Here is a 16,198-nt window from a genome sequence, read left to right as displayed (position 1 = left end):
AAGTTAAATTATCTCAAAATGTAGATTTGCCACATTGAAAGAAACATTATTGTTGTTAAAGATTATTCATCTTTTATTGTTCGGGCGGTGGCGGACCAAATGTATCGGTTGGCACTTTGTTTCCGCACGGATCTTTCTTCGAGTGGGACCACTAACGCACATGTATAAACAAGAAGCTGGGTAACTTGTGGAAGTGGTTAACGTTAACACAGCCGATTTGCTGCTGGTTGTAATCCCATGTCACTGTTTATATAAGATTAATAAACAACAAAATAGCGCTTTTGGCATATATTTTGATCCAAAATGGCGTCATCGGAGGGGCAACATGAGAGCGACGATGGCATGGACGCGTTCATGGACAAATTCAAGACCCAACAATATGAAAATGCTTTCAGTGAAGACAACTGGGAGGAGGTAACGCTAACGTGTAGCAGCTATCGGCTAATAACATAAAACAAGGGACAATTTGTCTACGTCAATGAGGCGTTTTAATGTGTCATAATTCAGCAAGCTAACGTGAAACGCTAACTTCTAGAGGTAACGCTTCGTTTTCTGTCCATCTATTGAGAGGTCTGTGTTTTTGTCCCATTCAGGAGTTTGACAGAGTACCTATGTTCATGAAAAAAGCCCCTGAAGAGATTGACCCACAAAAATACCCAGAGCTAGCTTGTCTGCAGGCCATCATACACGACGAAGACAGACCCCCAGAAGGTAGGCTGGTCCCTCTTGAAACACCTGCTGGAGTTTCTCTTCGGTGAAAACAGATTTGGTAGACTCTATCATGTGTTAACGCGTCGGTTCATGTCCTCGTATTCGTCCCCAGAGCAAGCAAAGAGCCTGAAAGATGAAGGGAATGCGTTTTTCAAGGAGAAGAACTACAAGAAGGCCATACTGTCCTACACCGCAGGTTTGCAGAAGAAATGTGGAGACCAGGACCTCGACACGCTCCTCCTCACCAACCGGGCTGCAGCAAACTTTCACCTGGGTGAGGATGTCTCTGTCACGTGTATACACATGGTGTGTTGTGCATGAACCCATTAAGGTGGTTTACAAAGAAAAAGGTCAAGTTATTTATTGGTATATGCCCAACAATTACAGTGAAGCAGTTGTTGACAAGTCTTTTCTTTTTTTTTTCTTTTCTCCCTCCAACAGTGCTCATAGAATGTGCATTACAAGTACATCACATACGTGAAACTTAAGGCATAGAATAGTGCAGTAGTTAAAATATGTGAATATACAATTAAATATACTGTTGTTTACAGTGTGCCTATTTCGCAGAATAATGTTTAAATCTGCATGTTTTTCTTTCCTTCTTCATTTCATCTTCTTTTCTGTCGCTCAGGTAACATGCGTTCTGCGTTGAACGACGCTGTCGCTGCAAAAAAGATCAAACCAGACCACCTTAAAGCCTTGATCAGAGGTATGTTATATCTGCCTGTTTAGCCATAGAATATCAGCATGAATATGCTTAGATATTCTCTAATATTATCGCAGAATAGTAGTATATATTAATCTTAACCAAAGTAAAACTCTGCATAGAATAATGACCAAAACACTCCTATGTATTTTACGTGTTTCTGCAGGTGCACAGAGTTGTATAGCGCTGCGTAACTTTGCGGAGGCCGTCCAGTGGTGTGACGAAGGGCTCAAGGTTCATCCCACTGACAAGAAGCTGCAGGAGCTGAGAGCAGCAGCAGATAAACACAAGGTACAAAAATACATTAGTTCAGGGATTTTTGTGGGGGGCGGGCGGTTTACTGAATTAGATTTGTGACAATTTGTCTGTATTATTATTAAAATAAATCCAGTTCAACACAATGCCATGTACATTTTTTTATGCTAGAGAATAACAGAGAGAGATGCCAGGAAATCCAAGATCAAAGAAAAAAAGCTTCTTGCTGAGAAAGAAGCTCTTCTGGCTGCTATAAAGGTAATCGTGCTATTTAAAACAGAAAATGAAACCCTTAACGTGCTCCCGGTTAAGCATCAAACCTGTAGGAAGGAAATTGATAATATTGTGAACCAATCAAATCTGAGCCTGTTTTTAAAATGATTGTAAAACATTTGTGTGTGTGTGCTTTACGCAGGATCGAGGCATCAAGCTCCTCCAGCCCGTGAAGCCTCGTCAGAGCGGTTCAGACTCCCAGGATGAGGACGAGGACGAAGGCTCCACAGCAGAGATCGCGCAGCTGAACCTGGACGGCCTCGGCTCTCAGGAGGCCACGGGGGCTCAGGTCTTCCTGGACGAGCAGCGCACTCTGCACTGGCCTGTTCTCTTCCTCTATCCTGAGCACCAGCAGACAGATTTCATCTCTGCTTTCTCAGAGAACAACTGGTAAGCTCCTCTTGTCCTTTTTGTCTTGTCCTTTGATATATTTCAATGTGGTGTATTTCTGTGGGATTTTCCATACTTCAACGTTTCTACGTCTCCTTTGACTCAATTCATTTAAACGTTTTAAGTGTTTTTAATTTAGAAACACAGCTGTAATGTGTCTGGTTCAGTTTCATAGATCACCTGGCCGTTATGTTTGGAGAAGAACTTCCACCATGGGACGCGGACAGAAAATACCACCCAAACAATTTGCAGGTTTGTGTGTTTTTCCTAAACGTTGTTTGTCATTTATGACACATACGGTATATCTGAGCTCCTGTTCTGCAGCCTTAAACTTGTGGAATATAAATGCTCAGCCTACTGATATTTTATGATATTTATTTAAGAATAACTGTCTGACGTAATATCATATTTCATGATCAAGAACTGGTCATATCAACAGATGACGTGACAATAATCAATTGTTAATCCTGATCACGTTTGATTCCCCCTCCACACACACTTTCTAGCTGTACTTTGAAGATGAGGAGAAGGACACGTTCTACCAAATAAACCCAGAGACGTCACTTCTAAAGGTGTTGCAGCATAAAAGGTACGTCCGTGGAGCTCACGTCTGCTTTTACAGTGTGATTTCATTTTCATTTATACCAACAAGAATTTTCCGTTTTGATTAACTGTCAGGTGTTTAAATTTTTTTGTATTTTATATATTCAACCTGGACCTCCATTTTGTTTTGATCAGCCTAAAATAGTTCAGATTTTTGATATTGTGTGTGTAAAAAAAAAAAAAGAAATAGCAGCCTACTGCTGTGTTCCTACCAAACACGAGTTTGGTGCTCTGCCAGACGCTTTGTGGACTTCCACAACTAGTACAACGCAGAAAGTGGTTAGTTCTTCCTTGGTCGATAGCAGGAACAATAGCTCTAGTCCTTTTCACTGAGATAAGCCACGCCCCCCTTTTTTAAAAGTGTAAAAGCATAAGAGTTCAGAGGACTACAGCATATTTGTACCATGGATTCTTCAATCTAACTTCCTTGACATGAACCATTTACACTCATTTCCTGACTAACTGTGTTCTTTGTTCTCTTTGCAGGTTTTTTGTCAAGTCTGGCACTCCCAGCATCATCGTTCTGGTTCGGAGCTCGTCTTTCTGGAAGCAGTTTTTAACAGGAAAGAAAATACGAGGATTGTAAAAACATTGGCCTTCAAATCTTCAGACTTTAATGGACAACATTTGCTATTCAACTCCAGTGGACTGCGTTTCCCCTTGAAAGAGACATAATGGAAGATATGGATGGTTCTTGTAGTCAAGAGCAGGACAACAAATGTTTGACATCAAATATCAATAATAAATGGATATACAATTAATTCACGTGTATTATTTGTGCTTCTGTCTGTAGGTAAAATGAATAAATTTATCTCAACGAATTGACCAAACAATTCATCAGAACACAGATTAAAATGCCTTGTTTATTGTGATATTGTATTACAAATAAACGGAACATGTAATGGGTACAAACAAGTGATGTAAGTGCTTGTATGTAAACATAAAATCAAAGTTAGCCTCTTCCCGGTGCTACAAGTCTGTAAATCAACAAAAAAAGCAATGTAATCTAAAAGGATCCATCAAGGAAATTAGTTTGGACGTCATTCTTCACAGATGTTCTAAAAGTCTCAGTGAGAAGTGGAAACCAGAGACGAACAAGTCTGACATGTTGCCAAGTTAGATGTTGGAATGTAGTTGACCGTGGGAACAATCCACTTTTTCACCTTTACCTGCGACAGCGCATGACAGGCCGTTGGAGGTGAGTCACAGTCACGTCCTCTACCGACCTCAGAGACGCGATGGAAGAGGTATCAGGAATGAGGTTTGAAATTATAATTTTTTTTAATAACATGGATCGTTGGTCTAAAATTAAAATAACTTGATCCGCTCGCTAGTCAATTTGTATTACTTTTAGTGTATTACTCAAATGAAGCTTTGGGGCTTTCATTCTATTGAAAAAGATTTGGGGACACCATTCGAAATGATCTTTATTCTTCACTGATAATTACGTTTAGGATTTTCCTTTACCATAACAAACAGCAGCATGATCTAAGATGGATGCCACGTCCTTCTCAAGACACAACAGACTATGGAAAAGCCACAAAGCTCAGGGTGACACAGTGACCACTTCTGGATAGCTCACAAAACCAGCCACTGGGGCTGCTGGGTACGCAGGGACCATCATGACCGGGGCGGGCTGCATTTGCATGACGTTTTGTTGCTGCACGACAACAGTCACATGTTTTGTGCGACGTTTGATCTCACGATGCATCTGACACCAAGAGCACCACTCGCAGCAACAGGCGACAGCAATGTCCTTACAGAGAGAACCCTGCGGAGATCCAAGAAAAACACACGTTAATCAACATGGCTTCCCTTTTATTGGACTTGATGGACTTGTCCCATCAGCTTCATACCTTGATGCCATATCTGTTTCGCATGGCGACCCGGAGAGACAGGACTGCAGGAGGCACACACAGAGGCACCCCGATACAGAGTGTTGTTATGGCCGGGCCGCATATGTCACATAACGGGAGACAACGGTTCTCTCCAAATTTTCCTGAAACCGTGCAGGCGAGGCATGGGAGGCACCAGTAGCCATAACAACCTAAAAAGCACACAGATACACCAACTGAGTGGTAGAAACTCTAAAGACATAAGGCCTGCAATCCAAACACAATACACCAGTGGCGGGCCGTCCGGGCCTTCTTTTCACAAATACACTACATGTATTATAATTATTTTTCCCTCGTAACTTATGTTCTCATTGCACAGCTTGATGCTGTTAAAACAGCTGATCTGAAGGCACTGAGTGCACAGGTAAAGCTCCACGGCCCGCCACTGCAATACAGACGCGTCGACGTTGTGTTGTTGAGTCTTACAAGTGTTAACATCCTCAAAGCAGTCACAGAGCGCACTCTCCCAGTGGGCCAAGGGTTGTGCTGCCATTTTCTGTTGGACGGGCTGTAAACAATGAACCTGTAGACACACAGCAAAAACAACTCAGCAAAACAAAATGGCAAAACGCTGATGCCTTACAGTGTATATCTTCATTTTTAACCACTAATTGGGAGTTGGAGCACATATCTGAAAATGTAATTGTGTAGCAGTAAAGAAATATTCAATATATGTAAACATGTTTAAGTCATATGGGTATAGCAAAATGGGTGTAGCACAATACTAAGTCACTAAATGGCTTTTTTTTTATTTTAATCTTTTTTTAATTTTGAGTGAAAATCACAGGAATTATTCTACAAAAAAAAAAGATGTGCATGTTTCATTTGCAAACTTGAAAGGTCTCACCTGGTGGAACTGGGCAACTTATTTGTGAAATCTGAAGCTGTGAAGGAATGAAAGATGTCTTGGATTAGAAGTTACATCTCACCTGCAGGACAGCCAGACGGTAACAATGCTGTCAAACCTGAATACATCGACACAAGGGAAGAAAACGAAACTCCATGTGGAGAATAGTATGCCCATTATATCTTTATAACTACATCCAATAAGAAAGTTTTTCCATCACTCACTTAATCACTATTATATTACTAAACAATATATTATTTAATATCTAATAGTATATCACACTATAATGCCACACATGTATACTCCATTACAGGGCTGCAAGGGGTTAAAGTTGTCGACCTCAGCTGAGAAAGAAAACCCGTTATTGTTATGGATTCTCATAATGACAGATATCCCACTGGCCAGGCTCGCCAAGTCTTACCTACGAATCCCTGCCACCTCAACGCCATGCGAGTGGCTGCTCTCTGCTGCAGGAAACAGCCGCTGGATTATGTGGACATGCTCACATTTTTGCATTGCAATGCAAAGTGTCCGAACAAAGAGAGTGAGAAAGAGTGAGTGTGTGTGTCTAAGTGTCAGTGTTTGTGAGTGTGTGCGTTCAAAGTGATGTTCAAACTTATCCTGTTAAGTTTTTGGATTTGGATTTGTCTTGATTTTTTTTTAATGAATTATTTATAGTTCTGACAGCTCAGGTCTCTCACTTAGACACACACACACACACACACACACACACACACACACACACACACACACACACACACACACACTCACTCTCTCTTACTCCCTATGTTCAGACACTTTGCATTGCAATGCAAATATGGGAGCATTTCAGGCTCACTCTATGCTAGAAGGCATAAAACAGCCGCTCAGATGACGTTGCGGTGGCAGGGATTCATATGTAAGTCGTGTCTCGCTTCGCCAACACGGGATATCTGTTATTGTCAGCTTTCCACCACAGTAATGTCTTATTCATTGCACCAATTTTTGGTTACAAAAAAACAAAACAAAAAACAAGATGGCAACAACTAAACTACGTCCACTTTTTCTAGACGGTCTTCGGGTGGCAAATCGCAACTATTGTCTTGGTGCGAAACAAAGCGGACACATTGTGTCAAATCCAGAGGCCGGTTTCTCTTGGCACAGGATAAAAACAGCTGTTCATTTCATCTCTTATGACATCGTGGCATGGCATACTATACTATACTATGACTACATCCAATAAGAATGTTTTTTCATCATTCACTTAATCACCATTGTATTACTAAACAAGATATTCTATAGTATCCAACAGTATATCACACTCTGATGTCAAACATGTACATACTCCAGGATGACGTTTAGGATGCTGTAGTTTTGATAAATCAATACTTTTGTCATGCAGACATCACACTTCTCTTCATCAAATTAACTTTTACAGTAAGTCATCTAGCTGTCATTAAACCGTTAGGATAGAGATGTAACATGTTTTACCTGATGGAGCTGGACACTTTCTTGGCCTCTCTGCAGCTGAAACAATATGTCATGAATTAGGAGTGGCATCGTGTATGTTGAACACTGACCAAGTTGCAAAACCTGAATCACAGGAACACAAAAACCACGTGATCAGAACAATACGTATTACCTTTTGATTACATCCCTATGACCCATGTTAAGTCAAATTCCATCAAATTAGAAAATATTGATCAAAAATAAAGCAACAAAGTGTTTGATTTTTTCAATTCAGTCGGCGCCAACAATAAATATCTGTACAATCTTTATTGTGTGACTGTAAGCAAATGCTGAGGACAAATTCAAGATGTATACTAATACAAAGTTAAGTGAAGACACATTAGTCTGTACTGTCTTTTCTGATCTTTACTGATTGAGCCGAGACCTTGATTTCACTCAAGGGACTAAAATGCAAAAGAAAACCTGTTAGAGTTGAAGTATTTGTTCTGTAATCCAATTCTACTAGTGACTAAGCTCTATTTAACTTACTAGCTTTGAGATAAATAAACCTACAATGGACCACCTATTCTTGTTAAACTTAAACTTCACCAGTGGTAAGACCTGCTATTGTCCTGCGCACAGTAGTTAAACAAATATATAAGAAGAAGAAGAAGAAGAAGAAGAAGAAGAAGAAGAAGAAGAAGAAGAAGAAGAAGAAGAAGAAGAAGAAGAAGCCGAGGTACGCTGGCTTTTATTATGCATGTTGTAATAGCTTGTGTCCTGAATATGCACTTTTTGGGTTTTAATTCAAATGCAGCTAATTGAGTGTAACAGGGAATAGTTCCCTCTGTAGCATCGCCACCAGCTGGTCACTTGGTTTGATAATTAAACTTGTTTTTATGTTGGCATACGTATTCTGTACGTAAACTGAACGATCTTTTCATGAAATAAATGTGAAAAGTTGAGCATGTGCCTGGATTCGGGTCGCGGCTTGTCATAAGGGCTGATGTTGGGTCCCGGAGTCAGACCAGTTGAGAACCAATGGAGATGATATTGTGCAGTATGTTACGTATATCACTGAGATACCAAAGGGACACACCATTCAAAATGATCTTTAATCTTCACTGGTATTTACATTTAGGTTTAACAAAACAAACAGCAGCATGATCTCAGATGAAAGATGTCCTTCTCAGGACTCCACAGACGACGGAGAAGGCCCCAAAGCTCAGTAGGACATCCCTCCTGGATAGCTCACAAATCCAGCTGGGTGTGGCTGTGCAGGAGCCGTCATGACTGGAGCGGGCTGCGTTTGCATCATGTTTTGTGGCTGCACGGTGACAACAGTCACATGTTTTGTGCGACGTTTCATCTCACGATGCATCTGACACCAGGAGCAGCACTCGCAGAAACAGGAAACAGCAATGTCCTTACAGAGAGAACCCTGCGGAGATCCAAGAAAAACACACGTTAATCAACATGGCTTCCCTTCTATTGGACTTGTCATGTGGCATCCCGTCAGCTTCATACCTTGATGCCATATCTGTTTCGCATGGCGACCCGGAGAGACAGGACTGCAGGAGGCACACACAGCGGCAGCCCGAAGGCTGCTGTGATGGCCGGGCCGCATATGTCACATAGCGGGAGACAACGATTCTCTCCAAATTTTTCTGAAACCGTGCAGGCGAGGCACGGGCAGCACCAGAAACCATAGCAACCTAAAATAAGCACACAGATACTCCAACTGAGTTGAAGAAACTCTGAAGACATGAGTGTGTGCCAACGTTGTGTTGTTGAGTCTTACAGGTGCTGGCGTCCTCAAAGCAGTCACAGAGCCCACTCTCCCAGTGTTCCACGTTTCGTGCCGCCATTTCCTGTCGGACAACTTTAGCGACAAGCTGTAAACAATGAACCTGTAAACACACAAATAACAACTCAGCAAGTCATCATGAACAAGGCTGCATTGTAATTTCACTTTACAAGTTTATGGATCTGATTTTAGAGCTGTTTGAATATTGGAAATTGTGACGTCATGAATATCATTATTACATGTAAGCTGACTTTAAAGTCACTTTTCTGCAAAACTGTACAGTCAAATCTTAAAGCCATACACATGGACATAGCTGGGGTCAGTCTGAACAAGACAGCGTTGTAACTTTACTTTACAAATGTAAGGATCTGTTTTTATAGCCGTTTGAATATTGAAAATTGTGAAATTATGAATATCATTACTTAATTTAAGCTGAATTTAAATTCAATTTTCTCCAAAACTGTACAGTAAAATCTCAAGGCTACAGACGTGTGCATGGCAGAGATCAGCCTGAACAAGGCTGCACTGAAGTTTCACTTTACAAGTTTAAGGATCTGTTTTTATAACAGTTTGAATATTGGAAATTGTGACATTATGAATATAATTCTGTCATTGAAACTGAATTTGAATTCAATTTTCTCCAAAACTGTACAGTAAAATCTCGGCTGATGTGGGCTCACTTAACCGCAGTGTCAAATCAACCTGGTCAGTAAATTGCCTTTGTTTTTGTGGCCATCTAAATTAACACAGTGTCAAAAACTCTGACAAAGAAAGTGAAAACCACGTTTACAGAATGAAAGACTAAACTTCATCTTAACTGTTAGGATAAAGATGTACAGCAAACTTGAAAGGTCTTACCTGGTGGAACCGGACAAAATGTATTTGGAAACTCTGAAGCTGTGAAGGAATGAAAGATGTCTTGGATTAGAAGTTACATCTCACCTGCGGGACAGCCAGACGGTAACAATGCTGTCGAACCTGAATACATCGTCACAAGGGAAGAAAACGAAACTCCATGTGGAGAATAGTATGCCCATTATATCTTCATAACTCCATCCAATAAGAAAGTGTTTTCATCATTCACTTAATCAGCCTTCTATTACTAAACAATATATTCTATAATATCCAACATTATGATGTCACACATGTATAAGCTCCAGTATGACATTTAGGATGCCGTAGTGTTGAAAAATCAATACTTTTGTGATGCAGACAACACACTTCTCTTCATCGAGTAAATTAACTTTTTCAGTATGCCATTAAGCTTCCATTAAACCGTTAGGATATCGATATATATAGTAACATGTTTTACCTGATAGAGCTGGAAACCTTCTTAGCTTCCCCGGAGCTGGAACAATATGTCATGGGTTAGGAGTGGCAACTTGTGTGTTGGAAATCTGACGAAGCTGCAAAACCTGAATCTATTAATACAAAGGAAACTGTATGCTCATTATGTTTTGACATGTGACATTGGACAGTTACTCTAATTAAATTAGTTTTGCTATTGGTCAGTTAAATTAGAAATATCCATCAAGAACAAGTCACAGAGGAAAAAGGTGTTTCATTTTTTCCATTTAGTCCATGTCAACAAGAATTATTGGTAGCACTTTATAATACGTACACACGATTGAGCATTAGTAAAGCATGACTAAACACTGAATTCATAAAGTAGTATGTTCTGTGACCTCATCTAAAGTGAAGACTATCTATGCTTTACAAAGCTTTTAGAAGCAGCGGCTCAAAGCTCTCAGCTATCTTCTCAACAGAAAAGGGAAATATAGACAACACAAAGTAATAAAGAACATTAATATGATGGTGCTGGGGGTGATGCCCGTCAGTGTTCCATAGTTTGTTATAATATGCATGTTGAACATACATATTATTGATTACTATGGCTTTAAAGTGCTACTAATAATTCTTGTTGGCACCAACTAAAATTTCCTCTGTGACTTATTCTTGATCAATATTTCTAATTTGACTGACCAGTAGAAAAACTAATTTAATTATAATAACTGTCCGGGAATTTCTTTGTTTTCTTTGTTTGAAGGGAACAATGTAACATGTGTCACAGTGATGTCATCAAACCTTAATGAACATACTGTTCTGAACACACGGTTTTGTTTTCCTTTGTATATTACTTGACTAATACTTAACGAGTAGTAACGACTGAATTATAGATAGTCCTCATTTTAGATGAGGTCACAGAACATACTTAACTAATACTTAACTAATGAGTATTAACAACCTGAATTAATCTTTTTTTTTTAATCAGTTACTTACACTTTGCAAATAATCTTATTATTTATCTATAAATTCTTAATACTTCCATAATTTAGAAAGTATGAGAACCCAAGCTTATTGATCAAGAATGAAACATTTATGTCTGTTTATGAATTGCATAAATATTAATAAATAAATAATAAATAATGAATTCAGTGTTTATTCATGCCTGTACTCATATTATTCATATCTGTACTATCTTTATTTTTTAATTGAAAGCAAATGCTGATCACAAATTCAAGATCCATAATTATAGAAAGTTAAATGAAGACAACTGAGAGGAGAGAACGCTAACATGTAGCAGCTATCAGTTAATGACATAAGAAAAGGGACAACGTGTACGTCAATGAGCCTGTTTTAATTCGCTGTAAGGCAGCAAGCTAACGTTAAACGCTAACGTCTCGAGGTGACGCTGCGTAATACAAAGTAATTTGTATTACTTTTAGTGACGGCCAAATGAAGCTTTGGGGCTTTCGTTCTATTTGTGTTCAAGATTTGAGTCGTTGGCGCTTCAAACTGCAAACACTGCAACACCTAGTGGCCTTTTCAAGACAGACCAACGCACTACATTACATGTAGATGATATTGTGCAATGTTACGTATAATCACTGAGACACCATTCAAAATAATCTTTAATCTTCGCTGGTAAATACAAAACAAACAGCAGCATGATCTAAGATGAAACATATGTCTTTCTAAAGACACAACAGACTATGAAAAAAAGGCCCACAGAGATCAGGGTTCCTTAGTGATCACTTCTGGATCGCTCACAACATCAGCCACTAGGGGCATGTATGCAGGAGCAGTGGCTCCTGGGTATGCAGGAGCCACTGCTCCTGCATACCCAGGAGCCGCGTATGCTTCTGGGTATGCAGGAGCATACGTGACTCCTGGGTATGCAGGAGCATACGTGACTCCTGGGTATGCAGGAGCATACGTGACTCCTGGGTATGCAGGAGCATACGCGGCTCCTGTGTATGCCGGAGCCGTCATTACCGGAGCAGGCTGTATTTGCATTATTGTTTGATGCTGCAAAGCGTTAACAGTGAGAGTTTTTTTGTGGTGTTTCATCTCACGATGCATCTGACACCAGGAGCAGCACTCGCAGCAACAGGAAACAGCAATGTCCTTACAGATAGAACCCTGCAGAGCAACAAAAAAAACATATGTTAATCAACATGGCTTCACTTTTATTGGACTTGTCATGTGGAATCCCGTCAGCTTCATACCTTGATGCCATATCTGTTTCGCATGGCGACCCGGAGAGACAGGACTGCAGGAGGCACACACAGAGGCAGCCCGAGGACCGTCGTTGAAGCCCTGACGCATATGTCACATAACGGGAGACAACGATTCTCTCCAAATTGTCCTGAAACCGTGCAGGCGAGGCATGGGAGGCACCAGAAACCATAGCAACCTAAAAAAAAAGCCCGCGGATACACCAACTGAGTTGAAGAAACTCTAAAGACATAAGTGTGTGTCAACGTTGTGTTGTTGAGTCCTACAGGTGCTGGCGTCCTCAAAGCAGTCACAGAGCCCACTCTCCCAGTGTTCCACGTTTCGTGCCGCCATTTTCTGTCGGACAACTTTAGCGACAAGCTGTAAACAATGAACCTGTAAACACACAAATAACAACTCAGCAAAAATTATACAAATCAAAATGACAAAACGCCACCTTATATTGTGTATCTTAATGTTTAACCCCAAATTGGGAATTGGAGCTCTACTTTCATATGGCGGATTTGGCGGATGATCTGGTTTCATGTTTTAATTGTGTACTAAACAATGACTATGACCCATAGGCAGTGGTTTATGCTTTTTTAAGAGCTCATATCTTGTGTTGTACTGGTCATAAGTCCCTAGCATCTCAGACGTATTGTTTGTTGGTCTCTAAAGAACCAGCAAGTCCTTGCCTTACAATAAGAAGTAAATTATTGGACAATAAGCAGGAGCATAAGCCATAAGTATGAGCAAGATTTCTCAAAAATGACTCTGAGAGAGCTCCCCAAGTTTTAGAAAATATAATTTTCCAAAACTGAGTCCGCCTTTAACATCAAATCAACAGTGGGCCAAACACCCCCCACTTCCATCAAAACTATTCCTTTCCCCGGCTGAAAAAACTGAAATATTACATACTTTTTGTTGAAAACAATATCCCACCAGGTTTTGCTTGTAGCTGCATGTGCTCCAGTTTCGTTTGCAGCAGAAATTGTGGTTTGAGTTACAGGAAGTAAATGAGTGGCTTTTCATGTGAGGGCAGATGTTTTGGACTCAATGTCTCAAAGTTGGCATTTCAAAACTGCAAACACTGCTGGTGGGAGATACGGGTGATTTTGTGTTAAGTTATGTATGTACAATCACTAGTCAAATCACTATTTAACGAGTGTTAAATCACTTTAAAATATTCAAAAGAAACTTGGGGTTGAGGAGGTAGACCTGTTTTAGTATGAGTATGACCACTTTTTCCGTTTCAGAAAAAAGGCTTTTAAACAATCCATCTGGTGACGTTTAGAAACGCTTCTGTTTTTGTGGCCATCTTAATATACCTTGTCAAAAACAGCTGTGTGGGACTGTTACAAAAGAAAGTGAAAATCACATTTACAGAATGGAAGACTACACTTTATCTTAACTGTGAGGATAAAGATGGGATAAAGATGTACATGATGTCTCGTTAGCACTTATTTGGCAAATCTGAAGCTGTGAAGGAAGGAAATGATGTCTTGGAAGAGGCATCTTGCTTGTGTCGTACAGCTAGACAATATATATATATATATATATATATATATATATATATATATATATATATATATATATATAGAAATAACATTTTTTTTTTTTTACAATCAACACTTGAAATGATGTAGGCACTTGCAAATGACACGGTAGTACACAATATATATATATATATATATATATATATATATATATATATATATATATATATATATATATACTGTATTTAATATGAGCATCCATTAAAAAAACACTGTCTTGGCCTCTCTGCAGCTGAAACAATGTCATGAATTTAGGAGAAGCATCTTGTGTGTTGAACACTGATGAAGCTAATCTTGTGTGTTGAACACTGATGAAGCTAATCTCCAAGGAGAAAATTTCTCCTTGGAGATTAATAAAGTACTTTTCATTCATTCAACACCTGAATCAAAGGAAATACTGCCACGTGCTCAGAACACTGCGTTCATTATGTAGCGTTATCTAAGTAAAAAGTACATTTTTCACGATTTTAACATAATTTGACAATAAGCAGGAGCATAAGCCATAAGGAAGATGTCTCGAAAATGACTCTGAGGGAGCTGCCAAAGTTTTGGAAAGTATAATTGTTAGCATAATGCTACACGTGATTAGCTTTCTAAAAAGATTAGGAGCTACTGGGTCTAAAGAGTCCGCCTACACCATCACAGCCACTGTGGGCCAAACAGCCGCCACTTCCTCAACATTTGTATCCATCCAAATGTTTTTTTACCCGAATGAAAATCTGAAATATTAGTTACATACTTGCTTATAACGATGTCCCACCAGGCTTTGCTTGGTAATTTCACGTGCGTGGAGGTTCAGGTGCGTTCAAGGTCCGGGAAGAAAATGTGGTAATTTCTTGTGAGAACAGATCTTCCCCTTTTTTTTTTTTTTTTGCAAAATGGGTTACTTTACTTATTTTGATTAGCTAAACAGGCTGTCAGTCTCATCTGGGTTCTTGTATGAGGGAGATATGGGTAATTTTGTGTTAAGTTTTGATCTGTAAAATAGTATGCACCACACACATAATCTCACAAGGGTTATTACTGTATTATATAACTTTAAATTATTCAAATAGCCCTTGTAATTGAGGAGCTAGATCTGTTTTAGTATGATTATGACCACTTTTTTATTTTCGGAAAAAAAAGTTGACTAAAAAAAGAAAAGATACAATACTGAGTTTGTCTCATTTAATAAAAACAGAAAAATATCTTATCCCTAATTACCATAATCATGTCACAGGATTCTAGGAATTGCACAAAAAACGTTTTTCTAAATGCAATCATTTGGATAGGAATTATTCCTTATTTTTGATGTGATTATTGCTGCAGATCACACATAATGACACAACTCGTGGGTGTTAAAATGCTTCACAAAGCCATTTTGACGCTTTTGATAATGTCCACGAAACAGATGCAGACCACGAGAGCGTGAAAGAGCTCTCGTGCTATTTCACGCTTGAAGCTTAAATTTTCTTTATCTTGGGGACTTTTCAATTTCCACCCTACAATCAACTGATTATCAATATTATAGCATTATGGGACTGACATTTACCCAGCAAGCACAGATTTCAAGGAAACACAATTCAAAATGATCACAATTTTAATACCACTGTCTAAACAAACACTGTGTTCTCCCACACCTAAACACAATAATCAGCTTGTACGATGAACACCTACAACATTGTCACACCACAGATAATAATAGATCCGAGCGAAATCAAATTGTCTTGTGAAAGACAGAGCACACCAGGTTCAGTATGAATTAACCATATCCTGGTTGGCTCACAAAACCAGCAGGATTTGGAGCCATCATCACTCCGGGAGCCATCATCACTGGAGGAGGCTGCATGTTGACAACAACGGTCTTGTTTTTCTTGCGAAATTTTAACTCTCGATGCATCTGACAATAGGAGCACCACTCACAGAAACAGGAAGTCGCTATGTCCTTACAGGCAGAGCCCTGCGGAGAGCAAACACATGGATCAGGATATTTGTGTGGCATTACTGTCAATATGAAATATCTAATATGAATCATTACGTCCAATGGTGTTTAGTTTTAATACGTCCACAGAGAAAAGGACAAACGTGTGAATGTCTGTGAAAGTACATTCTATAAATTCATGTGTCTAAAGCTTTAAAGTAAAATGTATTCTTGAAAATGTATTATTATTTGTTTTAGTTATATATGAAGCATGCATTCAAACACCCTCAGTTTTACCTTGATGCCATATCTGTTTCGAATGCCAACCC

The 16,198-nt window shown here is 39.3% G+C and overlaps 2 protein-coding genes and 1 long non-coding RNA gene across 3 annotated transcripts; 1 reads left to right on the top strand and 2 right to left on the bottom strand.

Moving 5' to 3' along the window:
- Positions 1 to 152: 152 nt before the first annotated feature.
- Positions 153 to 3,831, top strand: ttc4 (tetratricopeptide repeat domain 4). The gene is made up of 10 exons (XM_068589867.1): positions 153 to 414; positions 594 to 711; positions 824 to 985; positions 1,343 to 1,420; positions 1,584 to 1,708; positions 1,844 to 1,930; positions 2,088 to 2,335; positions 2,503 to 2,587; positions 2,842 to 2,924; positions 3,425 to 3,831. The coding sequence occupies exons 1-10, from the start codon at positions 304 to 306 to the stop codon at positions 3,522 to 3,524; spliced, it is 1,197 nt and encodes a 398-aa protein (XP_068445968.1). The 5' UTR covers positions 153 to 303; the 3' UTR covers positions 3,525 to 3,831.
- A 653-nt stretch (positions 3,832 to 4,484) lies between these two features.
- On the bottom strand, positions 4,485 to 12,188 carry LOC137793785 (uncharacterized). The gene is made up of 6 exons (XM_068590141.1): positions 11,963 to 12,188; positions 10,228 to 10,247; positions 9,774 to 9,812; positions 8,910 to 9,018; positions 8,636 to 8,823; positions 4,485 to 4,709 (listed from the first exon to the last, which is right to left on the bottom strand). Exons 1-6 carry the CDS (start codon positions 12,186 to 12,188, stop codon positions 4,485 to 4,487), a joined length of 807 nt encoding a protein of 268 aa, XP_068446242.1.
- An 11-nt stretch (positions 12,189 to 12,199) lies between these two features.
- On the bottom strand, positions 12,200 to 14,770 carry LOC137793764 (uncharacterized). Its single transcript, XR_011078239.1, has 4 exons — positions 14,709 to 14,770; positions 12,701 to 12,809; positions 12,425 to 12,612; positions 12,200 to 12,338 (listed from the first exon to the last, which is right to left on the bottom strand). It is a non-coding gene; the product is annotated as an uncharacterized lncRNA (long non-coding RNA).
- Between the last annotated feature and the right edge of the window lie 1,428 nt (positions 14,771 to 16,198).

The sequence above is a fragment of the Clinocottus analis genome, unplaced genomic scaffold, assembly GCF_023055335.1.
Source record: "Clinocottus analis isolate CAN_PGR_092001 unplaced genomic scaffold, fCliAna1.0.p SCAF_23, whole genome shotgun sequence".
Lineage (NCBI taxonomy): Eukaryota > Metazoa > Chordata > Actinopteri > Perciformes > Cottidae > Clinocottus > Clinocottus analis.
This window is presented reverse-complemented; position numbering and strand designations above follow the sequence as displayed.